The 21,551-nt window shown below is 38.1% G+C and overlaps 2 protein-coding genes and 1 long non-coding RNA gene across 4 annotated transcripts; all 3 read right to left on the minus strand.

The window, feature by feature from the left end:
- Window positions 1-683: 683 nt before the first annotated feature.
- Window positions 684-6,525, minus strand: LOC103986179 (ATP sulfurylase 1, chloroplastic). Its single transcript, XM_009404106.3, has 5 exons — window positions 5,822-6,525; window positions 2,777-3,182; window positions 2,036-2,296; window positions 1,195-1,281; window positions 684-1,076 (listed from the first exon to the last, which is right to left on the minus strand). Exons 1-5 carry the CDS (start codon window positions 6,493-6,495, stop codon window positions 939-941), a joined length of 1,566 nt encoding a protein of 521 aa, XP_009402381.1. The 5' UTR covers window positions 6,496-6,525; the 3' UTR covers window positions 684-938.
- Window positions 6,526-7,491: 966 nt separating this feature from the next.
- LOC135628548 (uncharacterized) lies at window positions 7,492-9,950 on the minus strand. The gene is made up of 2 exons (XR_010492891.1): window positions 7,945-9,950; window positions 7,492-7,861 (listed from the first exon to the last, which is right to left on the minus strand). It is a non-coding gene; the product is annotated as an uncharacterized LOC135628548 (long non-coding RNA).
- A 753-nt stretch (window positions 9,951-10,703) lies between these two features.
- On the minus strand, window positions 10,704-19,862 carry LOC135628593 (uncharacterized). 2 transcript variants are annotated; one of them, XM_065135433.1, is made up of 11 exons: window positions 19,163-19,862; window positions 17,700-17,964; window positions 16,700-16,862; window positions 15,782-16,595; window positions 15,269-15,692; window positions 14,985-15,166; window positions 12,943-13,102; window positions 12,627-12,857; window positions 12,191-12,538; window positions 11,876-11,977; window positions 10,704-11,255 (listed from the first exon to the last, which is right to left on the minus strand). In XM_065135433.1, the coding sequence occupies exons 1-11, from the start codon at window positions 19,648-19,650 to the stop codon at window positions 11,004-11,006; spliced, it is 3,429 nt and encodes a 1,142-aa protein (XP_064991505.1). In that variant the 5' UTR covers window positions 19,651-19,862; the 3' UTR covers window positions 10,704-11,003. The 2 variants fall into 2 exon arrangements, with proteins under 2 accessions (XP_064991505.1, XP_064991441.1); XM_065135369.1 differs by having other exon boundaries at window positions 12,627-12,872.
- Between the last annotated feature and the right edge of the window lie 1,689 nt (window positions 19,863-21,551).

The following is a 21,551-nucleotide window of genomic DNA, read 5'->3' on the forward strand; positions in this document are numbered from 1 at the left end:
AAATCTGTGTTCTAAATAGATAAGCCATGAATTTTTTTGTCATGGTTGTTGCATTAACACATGATGGAAGGTTTCTTTGTGCAGTTAAAGCATCGATTTTTCCAGGATGCTCTAGCAGTAAGATTGCAGCAATAATACCACAGTTTCAACCATTCAACTTCTGCAAAACTCTTTATCATTGTTATATCATGGTTGTTGTTGATGTTGGAATCAATCTTCATCCTAATTTTAGGTTTTCTCTGGACTGGTTCAGTTCAGCTAAATTTGAAACTGGAATCACATCGGTTATAGAGGTTCTGATTCCAATTCCAGCTCTGATTAATAAGGAAGGAAACAAATTAAAATACTCTACTAAGATTTGAACACTTAATCATTAGACTTTAAATTTAAAGTGCTAAACACTGCATCATGGAATATATTTATAACTAGCATGGATCTTAAGCTTCAAACCTTGGAAGCAATCATTAATAGCACCTGATTTATTGAATTCTGATAACTCATTGCTTAAATTGGTACTCTTATTATAGACTGATCAATGATTCACATTCTCAATTATTACAATTTTGTTGAGACAGGATAGAAGTTCAAATCAAGGGTTTGTTTATGCTCACTGTCAATTTGAGTCACACAAATATATACCAAAGAGAAATAGTGGAGTTCAAACGAAAAAATACATTGATATGTGAATGTCACAACAGTGTTTGAATGCATTTTATTGCAGTGATTGCTTCAACATTACATGAATCATGCATACAAGTTTGTACAAACATTCTGAACAATTCCCAGTTTAATATAGTTTGTCATTGAAGAGAACCAAACTGCATCACATTTGCACACATAAACAAGTTTGTACACACGCAATGAGTAGTTCAGGTTTTCATCAAGTTTTCTGTCGTCCAAGGAGCCAATCTACTGCTTGATGAGCAATCTTACACAGTTTAAGCTGGAACAGCTTCGCGGAATTTGTTGCCTTCCTGTGTTTCCTTGCTATCGTAGTACTCAACTAATACTTTCCATCCACCAGGGCACATGAAACCATCCGGTGGGTTCTCTCTGTTCTTTGCAAGAGTCCGCATCTATATGATGAAGATTATAAGTTAATAAGTACAAGTCCAAGAGTTTTAAGCATTTTAGTAACATTACAAGAGCATTCTATGTGATTTCAATTAGTACATTCGCTATAAAGAGGGTTACCTTTGTACCAGAGATGAACAGAAAATCCTGAGGTCTGGATGGATCAAAGAAAGCCATTTTCTTCTGCTTGGTGTCATAGGCAGCTACCTGAACTCATATTAAGAAAGAGAACACTTATAAGACACATCATGTTGACATATTTTATACATAAATCGCTTACATCGCATTGATTAATCGATAGAGTATGCATTGGAAAAAAATAACAGCAAAGATGATCATAAAGCTTCAAATTTAGCAAAAGAATTGGGGCCCTCGTAAATATGTATATCCAATAATGGGATTAATTCTGAATGGCTATACAGAATATTTGACTACAAAAATTCCTACCATGTGCTCACTATATGACCTCTTATTGTTCCAAACTCCTATAAAGAAACAAACAATGACAAGCCATATAACATGCTAATATATAAACCATACATACATACACAATGCCACAATAGTTATCGAGAATTCATTTACCATCAAAAAGGAGATATTACACAAAATGAAGATAATGGTGATTGCAAAAGCTATAAATGCCAACAATATAAACAATTTGTAGTAAGATAAAATAATGGCATAATGATGTGAGCTTATTTGACAGCCAAAGCAAAAACTTCAAAAGTTTCTCATCTCTTAAAACATGTCATTTTTCACTATTCCAAATTTAACTACTGTTCCATATGGAGATTGAAACTATTTTTGTTTCACTGATATCCTTAAATCTGATCATTGGCAGGCAAGATGTGACTCTAATCTAGAAAAAAAGAAGTTTATTTAGGAAAAATTTTAAGCTATATAACTATTACATGCAAAGAATGACAGTCATTAACTAAAATTTCTGGAAATGTCACAGTACCTTGAATGGTAGGATATTAAGCCTCTCAAGACCAGGAGCCATGCTGAGCACCTTCTTCCCATGGTCAGCATCATAAAGGTCCCTTTTCTCTATTGGGTGACTCATACCTGCTGGGTCTCTGCCCACAATGTAGAAATTTGCACCAGCATTTATACGAGATTTTGCGTGCCACTGCACCTCAGTTGGGCCAGCATAATGCATGGGAGAGGGGAAGATTGCAACTACTGTGGTCTCTGGGTTAAGAACACCATCCTCAAGAACCTATATACATAGAAAACGTGAAGCTATAAGCATTCTTAGAGTGACTATTGGATTATTGTTAGTCTGATAAAATTCAACCAATCAAGTGACAAATTTAGAAAAGGAAATCAATCACTGGGGATTTAAGTCTATTATGTAAATGCAATGTAATGTTTGCATATATGACCTGGTAAGTACTTTACATGTATGCTTTCTACATATAATACTTTTACACATAGATGCATACTGATCCATCCATCAACATTCACATGCACCAGCACACTCTGAAGTCCATGAAAGCAAGCCAATAAGAACACAGACAGGCTCGCTGTCAGTGTGTGGGTGTGTATATTTTGTGTCTGAACTTATAAATTTAAAATTATGCTACAGAATTCTAACAGCAATATAAAAATGAAGTTCAAAAGGGATATGCATGGAAAAAAAAAAAGTTATCAGCAGATTATCATAAGCAGGATTTTTAGTAGTTATATCAGTAATAACCTTCTCATGTTGCTTCATTCTCCAATAAAGTGGTACATCATCGGCTTTTGTGAAACCTCCCAAGGGATGAAGCAAAAGAACTGGGTTTTTATAGCCCATTTCTAGAAGACGCCTACGGGTGTCTGTCATAAGTAAGGCATGACCATTGTGTACGGGATTGCGTAGCTGAAAAGCAAATACCGCATCTGCGTTGCGTCTTGAAAATTCTTCACGAAGTTCAACAGGTGATAAACGATATTGATCAAGACCATCGTTGTACTTAATTCGTTCTATAACCTCTAAGTCTCCACCGATTAGCCAATTTCCAGCCTTTGTTATAGCTTCCTCAACATATGGAAGTCCAGGAGCAGTTGTTCCCCATGTTCTTGCAATTCGTTCTTCTTTGTTATGCTTGTAGATTTCAATGCTAAATTAAAAGACAAACAATAAGGTTTCTTAAAATTTCTAAAACAAAGTGAAATTTACAATAATGGAACTGACACAATAACACATTCTAAAAAACTAGGACTGTGAAATGCAGCTTATTACAAGATCCAGAGAATATCAATTGATATGTTCTTTTACTACAGAAACCTTAAGTACAAAGTTTATAAGCAGTGAGTTAACTATGCCATTTTGGGAGTTTAGACTTAAAGACACATATGTATTTATCAGCAAATTTCAATGTGCATAGTAAAGAGAAACCACAGTGTTTGATATGCACAACTCTGGAAAGGAGGAACAAGATCTTTAAATGGGTTATAATCTATCCAAAATGGTAAAATATTAACGGTGTTCTTATAACAAATTGATAAAAAATGGCATGCAGGCTTTAGAGTAGTACACTTTGTAGCTTGCAAGATGTTATTTAAGTTCACTCCTTGTAACTGGTTGCAATGAAGACTTTAAAATGCATAACTTAATAGAACGTACTGTTCACTTTCAAATCAGATCATGTTACAGCAGGTACCAATTGCAAGTATTAGACATCTCAGGTAAATCAAAGATTAATTAAAAGTATAGAGAAAATAAACTGAGGCGAAGAATATATAAAAGAGTCAGAGCAGACCACAAGCATTTGGAAGAACACGAGGGGAAAAAATCAGGCTATTTTCCATCAGAGTCATTTTAGCATACCCAAATTCTTATGATTTTAGTCACTATGAATTGAACAAAGATACTCCTGGCAAAACAAAAAGAAATTTGCTCCCTAAAAGTACAGAGTTGTATAAATGAAAATCTAACTTTCTCAATGATAAAAAAAAATGTTTGATGTTTGCAAAGACAACTCAAGCAAGCATTAGAACCATGAGGAGAATTTTGGTTTATGACAGGAGAATCTCATATATATTTCATATTTATACCTAAAAACGTTTCATAAAAACACTCAGATAGGCAGTCAAAGTTAACAAGAAAGACACCTGCTGAATACATTTCTAGGATGATTCAAATTTGTTTCTGCTTGTAGAATCAAAAAGTAAGCAGCATCTTCAATATAAAGGAATCACTTCATTATGCGAAAATCAAGGTAACAGGGCAAAGAACGGAACTAATGCTTCAACAAATGTATCACAACAAGCTACAAAAATATGTATGACAAAAAGAAGTATCTCACAGAAATTGAATTGCAGTCCAGTAAGTCAAACATATATAATCATACTGTTCTATCTTCAGGTTGCATACGTTTCTGGATGGCTATTATGTATGTTGTCTTGTATGAATACCTTCAATGTTCTCTCTAACTCTTCTTTTCATAATTTTGGTAACTTAGAATGCTCATCTTACATTTTGTATGAGACTTGTGGCTAATCATCAGCTTTAGTAATAGAAGTGGAGATCAAGCAAATCTTTCAGTACATCTAACTAAAACCCAACAATTTGATACAACACAAGTAATCCTCACATTCTGCATACCACACAGCTCAAGATGTACAAAGACGCATAATCCGAAGTCTGAATGAAATTTGACTTCAACGGAACTTACGAAGATTATGTTTGTATTCACATGTATTTTTGTATGCACCTTTTTCAATATACATATAAGCAATTTGATCACATTCATGAGTAGTAGCCATTTGGTACATATATATATATCATGTTGTGAACTGCTACCACCAGATAGGCTGTCATGATTAGCTAGCAATAAGGTCTATTATGCAGAACAGCATCATGTGGAACTTGGTAAGGAAGTTGTTGCATAGCAAGATCTACCTAACTTACCAAAGCTAAAGCTTATACAACTATTGTGGAACACTTGAATCCAACACAAGTAAGGCAAGAGGAACATACACAACAAGCAAAATCCATCATTAGGCAACATATGCCATTAAGTCAACCTTCTTGATGAGTAGGCCCCCCCAAACATGAGCATGGGTCCAAACCAAGTGGAGTGGACCCATGTGAAAGACTAGGATAGATAGTTTATGTCACCAATTGATTGTGTGCTTCCAAGAGATTCATTAAAATAAAGTGGACCCATTTGAAGTAAAGCTTGGACAGATCTTAGATGTCATGAGATGTTTTAGCTTTGTCAAAAACAAATTTTGACTAACAGTAGAAGTTCAGAAACTTTCATGGAAGCATCCTTGCCCAGATACCAGATTGTGTATTTAACAAGTAATTATTTCTTTAGTCACAGACCGCTATCAACAGGATCTGTCGTTCGTCAACATATCAATATAATAATGACCACCGGCCCAAATAAAGGTAAATAAACGTAATAAACTTGGCAACAAAACGTACCATATCAGCTAAATTAATGCTGCAAACAAATGGACATATTGTTTTCCCAGCATATCTGGATCTTGTGAAATGATAAAGGCATCAAATCCTTATCATCATGAGGAATCAAAATTAGGTGCAAACAACATATCAACTTCCTAGTATATGCGATCACACGAAGAACAGGGAGAAGCGCCAATTTCAAAGGAAAAGGCAAACATCTTCATCAAAATTGATTATCTACTTTCAGAATAAAAAGGCTTAGGTTAATAGCGATCATAAAATCAATAAAAAGGAGGATTCTTTTTGCACATAGAAGGTAAAGGAAGCGAATTTTTCACTTACTCGCTCAAGATGGCGACAGGCTTGTCCTGGGCGTCAACAAGCGCGACCCTGCGGAGGTCGCCGATGGCCCGTTTCTGGGCGTCGTCGATCGCCAGAACAATCGGGACCGACATGTTGACGACGGACCCGTCCCCGAGGCGGAGACAGTTGAAATGAAGCGTTTGGAGGAACTCGGCTTCCCTCATGAAGCCGCCGAGCGGGCTTGCCCACCCCTCGCTCAGCACGTGCACCCACTCGAGATCGATCCTCGAGAGCTTGATCTGCGGGCACCCCGCCGCCTCCCGGCGCAAAGCCTCTCTGTCCGGCCCCTCGGGCGCGACGAGGTCGACCAGCCTCCCGCCATCGGGCTCGATCAGGCTGCAGGAGACGCCGGGGCGGCGCGGGGTAGGATTCCGGCCTTTGACGGCGCCTGCGGTAGCTGCGGAGGGGAGGCGGAGGGGCGAGACGAGGCGGAGGCGGGAGGGGAGCTGCGGCTTGAAGGTATTGAGAATCGGATGGGGAGTGCTGGGGGACTTGACGATGAAGGTGGCCATGGAAGCCATTGACGGAGGCAAATTCGGGTCTTTTTGCCCCCCTTCCTTGGCTTGCATCACATGATGCCGCAGCCTTTTAATAGATTTCGTGGTGCGTATTTGGTCTGCCGTGGCCAATTGGGAAGACATTGATGTTTCCATGGAGCGGAAGACGGTGTGGCTTGTGTGACCATGTGAAGAAACGCACCTGACTGGATATATGGGCAGGTTCATTCAGAGGAAAAAGGAAATGTTGAGGGGACGCATGCGGGCGGGGAGGCTTGTGTTGTTGTGGAGCCCCGTAGAAATTGGGTGCCACTTTGTGATCGATTTGGACTTGGGTGCTTGTTTTTGATACCAGTCTTCGACGTCTTTGAACGAGAGAAAAGGGCGACGGTGGACCTGCTTGGGGACGTGGCATGGGTGGATGTAGTGAAATGTTCGCAAGAAAAGATTTCCATCATAAATAAGTTTGACTAAGTTCGAGACTTTCTTTTCTTAATGTAAAACTAGAAAGATTATATACTATTAATGATGAGAGGTTCAACATGGTTATTATTAGCATGACACATTTAGCAGACAACTCGATAAACATGTCAATCGACATATGATATTTGCAAGACCATCGAATATTTCAATTGTTTGATATCAAAGCTCGACATGTGTCACGAATTGAATTGATTAGATAATTGATATATTAAATATTTAAATCTAAATTAACTATTATAAATTAATCTTAATCTTTATCCATTTACGATGTGTGATTGAATCGAAGTATTATAATCTCCCAACTTAAGGACTTAACATCTTTGTCAAAATCAAAATAACTCCAAATTAGACTCTAATAGCATAAGGTATGTGAGACTTAACACAGTAATGACTCTACATAATAATATGTAGAGTCATGCTCTACACAAGATAATTATTTTATACTCGAACCTCTCACCATTATCAAATACTAGATTGATTCTAATATCATTAGTCATCATAATATAATGGAATAACTAATCTATTAATTGTGTTGAACCTAAACAACTTACTCAAAATATTTGAGCTTAAGTTAATAATAACACACCAATCGAACTTTTATAATTCAATCATATTCCTTGCGAGTATTATTAGTTGTGTGGAATAATAAGAATTTAAAGTAACAATTACTTACCAAGGTAACAACTTAATTGAACTCAAAGAAAAATGCGAGGGAAGGAGGCTTATTTTGCATGTCGATGTCTCTCTCTCTCTCTCTCTCTCTCTCTCTCTCTCTCTCTCCGTGCAAAGTACATGCAACAATCAATCTACTATGGATAATGTGGCAGGTGTCAAAGACCCCACATTTTACAGTTTTGTCTTCAGTTCTTGCAGAGATATCTCTGTAGAATCCTTCAAACACATCTAAAGCTTGTCAAGAACAGTCGATAAACTGTTTCCATGCATTGTAATGTATTAATTGAAATGTGTAAATTCCACAGACGATCCATCTCAACAAATATGACTTGTGAGGATGAGCAGCCCGACGTCCATAGAGTTTCTGCAATGATGTGGTCAGAACATAAGCATAAACATGAGTGGAGGAACCCTAAAGTCCCAAGTTTTCTTAGGGTAAAGTCTCACCTATGGAAATTAAGACCGGACAAAGTCTCGTTGTAGCTCTGAACACCAATATAGAACTCATGTAAAATGTACCAAAACTTTTGTTATTAGCCTCTTCTTCAGACAAAACTAAAACAAGTCGTAATGAAGAAAAATGAAGTACTCATAGCAGTCGTAAAGTTAAAGCACTCGTATCGTACCGATAATTGATTGGTACATTAGTATGGATCGATAAAATGAATCACGCTTAATAATGAGCTTGAAAATATAGAGAATAAATCGGACCACATCATGTGAATAAGATCATCTATGTGCAGCTTAAAGAGAAATTGATGTAGTGTTTATGAGTGGTACAGATGCTACACCGCACATCAAGGATCACAAAAAGCACAGAGGTTAACCTGTTAAATCTCTCATCCAACAAATCACCTCAGGGTCAACTTTTGCCACTTCTGAAGGAAGGATTTCTATCTTGATGTTAAGATCGGACCACAAGGTATGGGCTCAGGGATTCATGGGAAGAACCCTAAACTGAACAGAGACAAACATTGAAAGGGACATGACAGTTCCCATGCGTCTCCTCCAACCATCAATGGCAAAGGGGCGTCAAGGGAGATCGAGATGGTTGATGTTCAAAGCTGATGTGGTTGGGTGGTAACAAGGGCCATATAGAGACTCTTAGACCTTTGGAATTTACACCAAGTCTGCAATGGTGAAACATCTGAGGTACACTAAAAGAGGACTACAGCTCTTAGAGAGAGAGAGAGAGAGAGAGAGAGAGAGAGAGAGAGGTATTGGAAGCTTTTGCATGTTCTTGAGCGAAAGAAACAAAGATGTGAGAGATTACCTTTTCCTGAAGCCTCACAGTGACTGCTCACTGGCAATGACCATTGAGGCATGTTTGGGAATATTTAGAAACCAGCAAGCCAAATGGGCGAAAGGCTACAAAACAAAACGTAATCTAGTGGACATGATTCCGAATAGGGTTCTCTAAGGATATTCCAAAAGTGTGCCTTTGTTCAGAAGATTTCTTAAAAGGATAGCCCAGTGAGTGTGCCAAAGTAAGAGAGATGGATAAGGTCAAACATTCTGCAACACAAGTATAGCTAGAGTAAGAATTAGTGACACCGAGCTGCAGTGGGTGTTTATTCTTTCAGGAGTTGCAGCAAACTCAAGTCGGGGGTGAAGGAAGCAGTTCTAAAGATCAACAAATTGTTCTCAAAGAGAATTCATATTTTGCCCTAAAACATAAATTGGATTCACAAGCATGCAAGCATGAGTAGGTTATTTACCTGAAATCAGACTCACAGTCACAGATAAATGTTATTTTATTTAGTATGAACCCTAGCAATCCATATTTCTGATCATATTCCTCTAATTGCACTCCACTTTGGCTAAGCCAAAATTGCTCATCGGATCATAAAACAAGTAAACAGCAGGAAAAGGGCAGCAGAGATAAATCCTGATTAGAAGGCTTCAAATTGCCAAACCTGACCCTTCTTGGCCTGCTCGATGAACCCCTTGTGAATTAGGGTTAGGGTTTTTCTTGTGCTCCCATCAGCAGATGAAGCGGCCACATGATCTGATTCGTTTAGACAGATCTGGGAGATGATCAGATCATGCTGGCAGCTTCAGCCACTTGTGGTGCACAAAGGAATAATCGCAGGAGTACCGAGACCGAAAGAACAATAGAACAGTAACCACATGAGCGAGGAAGAGAGAAAGAGAGGGAGAGAGAGAGAGAGGAGAAAGAGGAGAGAAGAAGGTATCGATGGTTAGCTCTATGGAAAGAGTCTGCGGGAGGAGAGATAAATAGGTGAGAGAATGAAAGGAAAGGAAAGGGAAGGGATTATAATCCTCGTTATAATAATTAGTTTCCATGGACTAAGAGGAGTTAATAAAAAAGAAATAATCACAAGGGGAGTGAGTGGTCCCAAAGAAAAGGAAAGGCCAAATGCATAATAATAATAATGTCTTACTCGCAGGCCAAGCTTTGTATATGTTCCACCTTCTGAGCTTTTAATTGCTTTTTGGAGGTCCCTCTCGTGGATCATCAACTTCTCTCTTCTCGGGGACCACTCTCGCTACCATCTTTAAACCTAGCAACCTCTCTCGTGACTCTCTCTCTCTCTCTCTCTCTCTCTCTCTCTCTCATAGATTTCGTGAGTGATTTATGGAATGTTGAGAATTCCAAATCTCACCCAATAACTTTTCAAGCAAATTAGTACTTTTATTTTTCTCCTTCAAAACATAAGAAACTTTAATGTTTACAAATATATTTAGGAGATGAAATATGTTTCTAGTTGCATTCATGACTCTTTAGAAAGGCTTTCTCCCTATTTAGATTCCACTTGTAGAATTAGATTCTACTTGAATTCTCTCCGACCTCTTGTTAGAGTATCATCATCTTCAATCCTTGTTGGATCTCAAGTAGTGCTTCGCTCGCCCATCCACCACCCACATAATTTTCTCAGTACAACTTGCAACATCCGAACGCTTTCAAATTTTCGTTGCTGGCATACATGTGTATAGGATCACAAATATAATGAATGAATGAATGAATGGGCAGTCACATGGAACGATGATGAGTGGATGATGCTGGCAAAAGAAAAAAAGTCACCAGATTTCATATCAAACTCTTTGCAAACTTTCTACACGGACATCATCTCCACACTCTAGCCTTGAATGATGGGCAATGATGGCTATATGCAAGTCTCATATAGCCCCTGTTCATGAATCTTTGTCGTAGCAATAAGATCATGGGCAAAAAAAAATGGATGTCTACTAATGGCTTTTTGGAGCATAAATTTAAATGTTTGTGAAATACAAATCACTTCTTATCGGGGCTTGAATTGAACGCTACTACAATGATAATGTTACAAATACATGTATCCCCGGGTGTGAACAGTTAATGTTGCTTGATGCAGGACAAATCTGCGAGAACTGCCAGACCCAAAGGCGGATTAACATAGAACAGACAACAATACTGTGGTCAAGTAGCATTTTCTACTGGAGATCGACAGTTAATGCTTATACCCTCGAAGCAAAGCTACAAAATTTTGCTGTAGCCACGTATAAAATTAGTCGTTGTGTCCGGTGACATGGGCTGCTTCTACTCTGGGGGAAACTACTGAAAGAGAGTCGTAAATATGCTTAGCAGAAGGGCGGTCAGCAGGATTTCCCCTGGTACACTGGTAGAATAGGCCCACCAAAAGCTTCAATATTTCGGCATCTGCATCAGAAAAAATGTTGGCTTGTGATATTGCTGTCTTTTCATCTGGTGATGATGACAATGCTTCCAATTCTGGTGTAAGCCTTGGGCGTTGTTGCATCTGTTAAGCCAATTTTTCAATATTAGACCTCATGATGGAAATGCTGTGAGCCAAGTGATAGCCTAGTGGATGACAAGGATCATACGGATAATCTAATACGAATTATAATAGCGACATTTCCAGACAGTTAGAGCGAATTAATTCTAAGGGAAAAAACATCAGATGGCCATTAACTTTTGATTAGGATATATCATCCTAAGAAAAGTTCTTTTTTTCTTTCACCATTAGCAAAGTCCATATTTAGCTGCGACAATAGATCTAGAAACAGATCGTTCTCCAGATGGATGCTACAATGTGAATGATCAACAAAAGCAAAAGCTTTGCAATCAGGATCCATGTTGCCAAACCAAAATTTCTGCCGCGCCAAGATTAATAAACAAGGGTTACAAAAATTTCAGTTAACAATGAGGACTATTGACAAAGGGTTCCTTAAATTTATAAAAAAATGGAAATTCGAATAAAATAGAACATCATTCATATTAAAAATGCAAAACCTTTATGGTACTTATTTAGTTGAAGGTTAAAAGAAGCCATGTAGTCATGAAAGATGAAAGACAAGCATGGGTACATCATGAGAAAAATTTGAACGCCTATGCTAATCAAAGATTGAACAAACTTACTTGCAACAGATCATATAATTCTGATTCAGATCGTCCTTGGTAAGGTACTTGAAGGGTCAGAAGCTCCAACAAGAGACATCCATATGACCAAATATCCACCTCCTGCAGCCAAATGAAGATGGTTATTTCCATAACCAAGAAACATGCAATATCATGGAAACAACAAGAACCCTCGAAACAAAGTCAAACGTTTTGAAAAGAAACACACACCACAAAAAGAAAGGTTGCAAAATATGCAAGGATGGCTAGTAAAATTAATGACCAAATATTAGCAGGCAAATAGCACAAAACATGATGGAAAAAAAAAGGTCTTACCAGCCCATATGGATTTTTCTTATGCATAGCTTGCACTACTTCAGGAGCCATCCACCGAGGAGTTCCTATACAAACATCAGGTGGATGTATGCCGAAATGAGCAATGCAGCAAGTATGTGCATAGCAGTGGAGAGGCACAGATATGTCGAAATCAGAGAGCTTGACAATAGGCCTTCCATTGGATCCAGTTTCCAAATCAAATAAGATGTTCTCACTTTTTATGTCCCGGTGAATTATTTGCTTAGAATGCACTTCTACCAGGGCATAGGCAACATCTCTAGCAATACATAAGGCAATATCAGCTGGAACATGTTTCTGACCCTCTTTTGTCAACTGGACCAAATAATTCTGTCATAAAGAAAAATAATCAAATAATTATAACTAATCTAGAAGCATGTTAACTGTGACATGAGTAAGCATTCCAAAATTTATCTACCTTTAGTGAACCCCCATTCACATACTCCATAATGATCATAGATCGCAACAGCCTATACTCTTTTTTCCCCTCTGTCGCTGGAACCCACTTACGAGAAAGCTGATGACCATATATTTCCACTATACAGCTGTGATTCCTCAAAGCATTTAGAATTCTAACTTCTCCTAAAAGCCTGTATTCAAAATTCCTAATATCCTCATCTGATGTTTGATCTGCTTCCAAGTAACGAACCTGCAAAATTAAAGACTAATAACTCAACATTAATGATTACAAACCATGTACCCAAGTAAAAGATGGACCATGTATGTGTGTTTACCTTTACAGCAGCATCACCAGTTCCAAATTTGCAACGCAAGAGAGAACTGCTTGTTCTACTATTGATGCCATGGTCAAGTGAAGGAGAACGAGATGAGCATGCCGGGATTGGAGAATTCTGGGTTCCAATAGGAGCACAGAGTCGACTAAGAGGAATGTACCTAAACAGAAGGCAACAACAAATAAAGCAGCAGAAAAGTAAGTTGATGGAACACAACATATATTTTCTCTGATCTTGGATTTTTCCATCTTTCATAAATTAAACTGATGATACAATAAATTGCAATTTCAATAAACAATATAGGATGCATGACCAAAAGCACCAAGTGGGTGAAAATACACATCTCAAAATAGAGAGATTCGGACGCCCATGACATGAAATTAAAATATCTAACTTCTTCCAAGAAACAGTTACACCTTGATAGTCCCACATTGCAGGTGGATGTTGTGATGGTTTATAGGGTTACATGAGTCTATAATTATTGATTAAAACATAAGCATTTTGTATTATATGGTCTTATGCTCATCAAATTATTAGCTGATTGGATCAGGACAACTAGATTAGGGTGGATTTAATATTAGATATGACCCAAGTAAAAAAGGACTAACTGCAGATGGGGCTAGAGTCACGTCATGGAGTGAAATCACTATTCGGTTAAGCCTTACAATGTTGCTCACTGGATTATGTGTGTTCCAACACTGAAAGACTATAACACCACAATCAGTCCTACACTGAAAATAGGATAACTTTATGATGGTTTAAAGGGTATATTATCATTAAGTATCTTAAATATTTTAGGTCTTATTTATCTAAGCTCATCATGTTATTGAGTCGATGGTCCGTTAGGCTCAGTCATGACAGAAACAATCATCAACTGAAGACTATTACAAAGTATCCCACCAAATGATAACGACACCCAAGGAATGAGAACAAAGACAACTAGGAATACTAGCGAGAAGCAAATAACTCAGTGAGACTGGATCCCAAATGTGATGTGAGACAATTTTAGTTTATTTCTCATTCAAATAAAATTTATCATCTTTGTGGTAATTTACAACATAATTTGTTGAATGACAACATATTTCAACATTACTACTTGGATTTTCCTAAGACAAATCTCAGGTTTGACCTAAGATACTGAAAGGAAAAGGAAGGCTAAAAATTTTAAATTCCATTGAAAATTTAATCTGTATAGAGAAAATTCTTCTTGATTGAAAAATTTATAGAGAATGAAACATATTAATAAACTATTTTATCAAAAGAAAATTTATCTGCTAAAACAAATTTGGAAATATACCTACTCCAATAAACAAACGATCACAATATTAATATGTCTAAATGTAAGGGATGTTATTGCATTTTTCCCCAATTTTGTATTTCTTTTCTTTTCTTGTAATTATGGTCTATAAAAAGAAAAAAGAAACTGTCACTGAAGATCAATTTATTTTATTAATTGATGGTGTGATTGCGAACATGTGAAGCCTAGGATTACTCCAGAGCTAAATAAGTTTCGTATTTATCATTTTATTTTTACATTTCAATTGATAACTTTTTTTATGTATTCCACAACTACAAATCCCAAAAGGAAAAAATTCCTTGTACCAAAAACCCTTTACATATCTTTTCCTCCACCAGATTTGGTATCAGCGCACCTTGTCCTACATTAAAATGGTTAACCATCTTCATTCTTGTTACTAAATGCTCCATATCTGATCTATAACATAATAGTGAGTAAAATGAGGATCATGGATAATTAAGCATTTTATGCAAGAAGTGATTTTCCACAGTTATTAACAATACATAGGTTGATGTATGTCTTTGAGATATGATTTTACAGCAAAAATAATGATAACAGCCACCAGTCCTTTTTCTGCATGTAGTCTAAACTTACAAATTTCATTCTTTTTTAGAAGTTAAAATTTTCATTATGTATTTAAATAAATATAATGAGCAAGAAGAGTGGCTTTGCTCTTTCCCTTGCTTAATTTAAGAAAAATTTAGGATGATACTGACCACAAATAAAAGCAAGCAACAGCGATTACCTGCAAAAGTACTCTATATCTGTTTCTTCCCGAATGTCAGTCGGATAGCATGCATCGACAACCATTCGCATCAATGAATTGCCTCTTCTAACATGTACAACATTCCAAGCATGAGGCATGAAATCTAGATATCCCCTCACAAGCTCACAAGGAATTGGAGGATCTACCCGGTCACAGAGATACTACAGAAAACAAGTATTAATTAACAAATATGTAAATTAAGGACACAGGCAATTTGCAAGTTTACATTCAGAAAGGTATATCAAAGAAATGCTCAGAAGTACCTTCATTAACACAGCTCTGTGTCTACAAATACCAAAACGCAGTGTCCCTATAGGCACAACATTGGACTTTTGTGTTTCCTTGATCAACTGCAGAGAGTTTTCACAATGAAGAGTGAAATTAACATTGGCCACATTGTCATGCACCCTCTTAAATGCATTACTCTTCTCAAAGATGTCTCTAGAAGGACAAGTGCAGACAAAAGGCTGCTGCTTGTGTAAACCAAGAATAGATCTACGCATCTTCATAACTGAAGCACTTCTTTCACTTCCTCCAAAACAATCTGAAACAAAGAGAGCAAGAACTGATGCCCTGAGGAAGTTGTCCACCAGATTCTCTTCCCTTCCATTTGAACATGATCTTTTAAAGCTAGACATGAGTAGTTGTGCAGAAAAAATAATTGCTTCCAACTCTTCATCTTTGTGTCTGAATGGGCAAAACAAGCCAGGTACCAGTTATTTTCATCCAGGATACAATAAGGTACAATCCAAATTCATCATAAATTGTTAACTTACCTATCCAAGAGAATAACTTCTCGTGAATCTAGGCAGAGGTTCTGTTCAAAATCTTGCAGTGACCTAAAGGGCTGATGACGCCCTGCATCATAGAAACCATCAGGTATGTGGTCATCAACACTACAATGTGACTGAATGCTATACTTGCAGGAGAGATCTGAGAAGTCTTCAACAGGTTTCCGGAATTTGCTTGGCTTAGGATTGTCAAGATCCTTGTCAGAATGCCTTTTTGATTGTAAAATGAACTTAGACGCCTCGCAGGAGGAGTGTTCATCGGGTACATCTATTGCAGTGACAGGATTGAGCGAGCAATCATTGTCCTCACCCTCACTTTCAAAGTCATAGTCTTTGTTCAAGCTGCTAGAGTTGGAGGTAACAGATGAAGAGAGATCCTCAGATATATTCTTGTTTGAACCAACTTTGTTTCTCTCAGCGGAATCATGTAAAATTTGCGGTGCACTATCTTTGGCAAGGCAGCATCCATCACTATCAATAACACTTGATAAATCATTATGCAGAACATCCAGTTGTGAGGAATCATCAAGTACACTTGTCCCCTCGACAGAGATCTGCAACCCAGATTGACTATTTTCAAGTTCAAGCAAAGAAGAATTTTCATCTTCTTCAACCATCTTTACAGTCATATTATGATCATGATCTCCTTTCCACTTCCTGCTATGGTTCAAACGCTCTTGACGAATTCTTTGTTGAAGATAAGTATAGCGCTTCCAACCCTTTCTTTTCATTTTGGTAGCATGACATCTAAAGCTTGGTGGGGCCTCAGAATGTAAACATGAAGATGCACCATGGTAACCTGACTTCAAGAAGACAAACAAAAGTCAACCCCCTTGGGATGCATCATAAACCTTGATATGGATTTTACTAACTAGGGAAACAAAAAATGTTGTAAGGCATTACCATTACAGGAATGAATCCAACGTGTCCTGTGAACTGCACCATCATGCATGTCAACAGCAACCGAAGACTTGGATATCTCATCTTTAGCATTGCTTTCCACATTTCCTTCTAAATTGCATTTTATCCAAGATGGAATTTGACAATCATTGGGAAGCTTATTGTACTTCAAAAACACCAAAAGAAGAAAAACAGACCCCAAGAAATCATAAGCACATAGCTAAAAATTTTGAACATACCAACTAAGAAATAATCAATCTTCTGATCAGACTAAATTCCCAAATCCAAACAAACTGCAATAGATAAGCAATTTATCAGACTGCAAAGCAGCATATTATGCTCAAAACAGCAGCAACAGAAAGAATTAAAATAATACTAATTTCCAAATAAATACAACAACAAACATAAATTGCAAAGCTCATCTTTTAAAATTTTAAAAACAACATGCAAAATTTATTCCACTCATTTTAACATGAAAAGCTGACACAATTGCCTTAAAAGTGAAAATATGGATTTCCCAACAAATAATAATTAGTATGAGTGACAAAAGAGGGTTCGAATAAGATTACTGATGCAAAAAGAATCAATAGTAAGAGCACCAGCAAGTGCGCTGACCCAAAAGAACCATCACGAAAACTAAAAATTGCTTTGCTTATTTAGAACTTTCTGAAGCTATATCCATCTTTTCTTATGCAATTTTTTATTCAAGCTTGCACATGACTACAAAAAAGATATATATCGAAATAGATGGCCAAATTGATTGATTAAATATTGGAACACGCTATGATTTCTAGGCAAAATCAAGATGCATATGCCAAAAAAAGGTGTTATTCCACAAATTTGCAATTTCAAGAAATGAAATAAACAGTGCAATAATTTATAAGAGAACACAAAAATGCAAAATACTGCAGAACACCAAAATAGCATATATAATAAATTGGGAGTTGATCAGAAAAAATTAAGAGTATGATTAACAAAGTGCATTAGCAACACCGTCTAATACCTGAAGATCCAAATCTTGGAGTGCAACCATAGAAGCCAGTCTAAGAGGCGTCAATGAAGTTAGCCTATTATTTGACAGATCCAGCTTTTCCAGGCCACTCATGGAAGATATACGAGATGGAACATCAACCAACTTATTGTTAGCTACTTTCAGTGATTTAAGAGAACCCAGCTTGGCTATATCATCTGGTAAGTTCTTCAACTTATTAAATGAAAGATCCAGCTCCTCGAGCTTTTTGAGATTGCCAATCTCTGGAGGAAGATATCTGCAGAGAAAAAAGAAAGCATCAAAGGAGAGGAAGTTTACATTTAACAAGCATAAGTGATTTTAGATGTATCTAAAAATGCTCATTAATAACAATTCATATAACGATGCAGCGATTTATAAGCTGCTCATTGTAGAAAGAATTTTCTACAAAGGAAATATGATTATCTAGATAAATGCAAATGGTATGCCAAAAATTCAGCATGAATTACAAAGAGGTCAAAAATTTTGACAGAAAGAGAATTAAAGATCACCAATGCATAAACAGCTCAGAAACAACACAGAGAAAGCCACAACAACAATAGCAACAACTGTGGGATTCAATCCTTTTGGCCACTCATAAACTAGAAAAGACTTACGCAACTACTACTATGCTAAGACAAGTTCGAAAGAATAATCTGTATTGACCTACAAAATTCAAGTACACTTGGTACATCATTGTTGAATTTTGCACTATGTCGGGTTTTCTTCTAAATTACCATGTGCAATTTCACGTAACGAACCCATGCTGGCCCATACCAGGACCAATATAAGTACAGTCCGTTCCGGCATACTGACACAGGCCGGAATGTACAAGAAGGAAGCACGAACAGAGGATGGAGGGAGAGGAAGGAAGAAGAAGAGGCAATGAAGGAAGAGGGAGAAAAATGAAGAGAAAGGAGGAATCGGAGATAAATTACATACCAAAAGCACTTACAGTCACATGACAGAATACAAGTTTAAGAACCAGTGTCAACAAGCAAGTGCCCATCAGGGATGGAATCGAGATATAATGGAGATATAGAGATATAGCCCCAACCATCTAAATATAATGGATTCAGAGTAAATGAACATACAGACAATTTGCCCTCTGTAGGAAGTCAAAATCTAACAGTTTCGAAAAAGCCGTTGATCAAACAAGTAGCCAACCTAGCTTTTCCCATGGAAAATCAGTGATTGCACAAGAAGCATAAAAGAAGTTACAACTTTCAAGCTGGTCAGTCACTGAATTTTTTCAGTATCATTAAAAGTCTAGCAAGACAGCAAACAAAAAGATAATGATCAAGTAGTTCAAACCAATCTTTAGTGGCTACGTCGTAAAACGTAATAGACAAATGAGAACCTTGCGTAGCCCTTAAGACAGCTAATCACGGTTTCTTTAACCAATTTTGACAACAAAGTGTCCTAACAACAAGGGGAGACGGAGGAGTCCAATCTACCTGATGGAGAAATGGCAGATGGATAGCTTCGTTAGGCACCTAAGGCCAGCAATGTCAGACAGTATAGAGAAAGCCGCCAGCCTCGGCGGCACCTTGCAGAGCTCGAGTTCTCTCAAAGACTTGAGCTTTCGAAACGGGAGACCAGCGATCCCCGGGGAGGAGACCTTCACCTGCAACCGCTCGAGCTCCACCAAATCCCCGGCCTCCGGGGGCAGCACCTCGATCTCATTGGCGAAGAACTTTAGCGTCTTGAGCCTCCCCAGCCGCCCGATCTCCCTCGGGACGAGATGGAACATGTTGTGATACACGTACAAGCCATCAGCCGAGACGTCAGGCGGCCGCTGCTCGAACAGCGACACCTCCCACGTGTTCCCGGACACGTCGGCCACCGCATCCTCACCTCTGTCTGATCCGGCGTCACTCTCGCCGCCGCGGGAGACTGCCTCCTCGACGGCCAAGAGCGATTCTGGTGATTGGGAGTCTACCATCGGTCCTTGATAGACCAAGAATCAAGCGAACAGAAAGAGACTCGAAGGCCGCGAGACGACAGAGAGGCTACTGGGTAGAGGAGGGATCATACGGAAAAGGAAATTTGAGGTTCTTGGCCGCTAGGGTTACGCACTCGTCGGAGGAAGGGAACGGAGGCGGCGGTCAAAACCCTAGGGCCGAAGGCGGACCAACATAAATAGGGACGGGAAACGAGGGGGTGCACCGAGAAGCAAGTCGGACTCTGAAAGAAATATCTGGTGTTCGAGAAGGGTATAAAGGTCAATTTATCCCTTCCACGATTCCCATCCGATGTCGAACACCGATAACGAGAAGGACGACAGTCGGAGTTCGAACGGGAAACGGACTTTGCTGCGACAAACTAATTCTTTTAGTTACTTTAATAAAATTAATACTACGAATTTTCTTCTATTTTTTAATATGCAGATTTTTATTGTTCATCGTATTATTGTGAATATTATTCTTTTTTACTCTTTTTTATTAAAAAAGATAATATTTTTTTTCTTATTGTTTGAATTTGGGTGTAAGCACAAATCAATTGCATAAATATAAAGCAATTTTCATGGAATAATCATAACTAGATTCCTGCTATCGAGCGATTTGCCACGTATTACCTCATTGCAAAAACGATAGAGGTGAGCTTCTTAGGTGTAGAAGCAATTAGAGTCTAGCGAACTTGACTATCATAGTCTCGAATCAAGTCGGGTCTTCTTTAAGCAAAATTCAAACCCGTTTATTAAGTCATTTTCAAGTGAACAAAAATACCTTGGCTGATGAGTCAGCACGGTTAGGTCCGCGAGCCGATGTCGAAAGCTTTTTGTGGAGTGAGTAGAATGATGAGATGGCCGCTCCCTCAGGAAGGAATGCTGGTTGGCATTGGTCGAGCTGGCGGAGTCGGTTGGGCCCTCGCGAGAGGATGTTGATCAGCGTTCCTCGATCTGTCGACCCGAGTGTCGTTTGTGATGGGTCATGTCCCTCCGACTTCGAGGTGAATGGCAGCGCGTCCTTGTGCATTGGACAACGATTCCCGGGTTGAGACGCTTGCCGCTCGGGGGTGATCGCCTTCCTGCAAAAATGACCTTCGTCGAGTGTTTCCCGATTTCGACCCCTCCAACAAGCAAGTCAATATAGTGTTTTATCTTTATTTTTTCTCCTCCCCTTGGCCGGATATCGATCAGGGGTTTTTATACTATCGTGCGAGGATTGGTTAAGCCTCGGTTCAAACGGTTCAGTGTGACCGCTGATCTTTGTGGGATGGGACGGCCTCTCTGACGAGTTGGCGTTTTCGAGGATGCTTGAGCGGCGTCAGACGGCACCGCCCCGAGCTCTCGGGACCCGATATGGCGTGTACCATGGGGTTCTGATAGTGTGCGATGTCGGATTCTAACATTGTTTGGGATGTGACATGTGACGTGGGTGGTGACTCATCTGGAGACTAAAATATCCCTTATCACATGCAAAGGTCAATCGATAAATTAATGAATGCCTCGACGATGAGGGGTGAGGGGGTGGAATGTAACATACAACTGTTTTAGGCTGTAACGGATAAGCCCCTCACAGAAGGAATGTAACAGACAACTGTTAATAGAATTATTAATTTTAATCATATAGATAAATTAAGAATTTTATCTGTTGAATTCTTAATTAATTTATTTTTTAATAATGATATGATTTTAGAAAGTAAATAATTTAAAATTTTATTTTTATGTATGAATTATAAAAATTAAATTATTATTTACTTTTCACCGAGAGTCATCTTTTGGTATAGAAATGAGATCATCCTCTCTTGTTCCTTGTTAAGCTTTACAATATAAAAATTGAAGAGAGAATTTCTTGAAACGGGAGTACCAGAGGAGAGATATAATTTTTTATTTTTTTTAAA

Source organism: Musa acuminata, chromosome BXJ1-1 (assembly GCF_036884655.1).
Source record: "Musa acuminata AAA Group cultivar baxijiao chromosome BXJ1-1, Cavendish_Baxijiao_AAA, whole genome shotgun sequence".
In the NCBI taxonomy this organism is placed as follows: Eukaryota; Viridiplantae; Streptophyta; class Magnoliopsida; order Zingiberales; family Musaceae; genus Musa; species Musa acuminata.

Excerpts from the sequence above, each read along its gene's own strand:
- LOC103986179 (XM_009404106.3), bottom strand. The coding sequence starts at position 6,495 with ATGGAAACATCAATGTCTTCCCAATTGGCCACGGCAGACCAAATACGC. Across the intron at positions 3,183-5,821 it reads CCTGTCGCCATCTTGAGCGA|CATTGAAATCTACAAGCATA; the intron begins GTAAGTGAAAAA and ends CTTTTAATTTAG. Across the intron at positions 2,297-2,776 it reads GAATGAAGCAACATGAGAAG|GTTCTTGAGGATGGTGTTCT; the intron begins GTTATTACTGAT and ends CTATGTATATAG.
- LOC135628593 (XM_065135369.1), bottom strand. The coding sequence starts at position 19,650 with ATGGTAGACTCCCAATCACCAGAATCGCTCTTGGCCGTCGAGGAGGCA. Across the intron at positions 15,167-15,268 it reads ACAGAGCTGTGTTAATGAAG|TATCTCTGTGACCGGGTAGA; the intron begins GTACTTCTGAGC and ends TGTTTTCTGTAG. Across the intron at positions 12,873-12,942 it reads CTGGTGATGCTGCTGTAAAG|TCTTTAATTTTGCAGGTTCG; the intron begins GTAAACACACAT and ends TTGAGTTATTAG.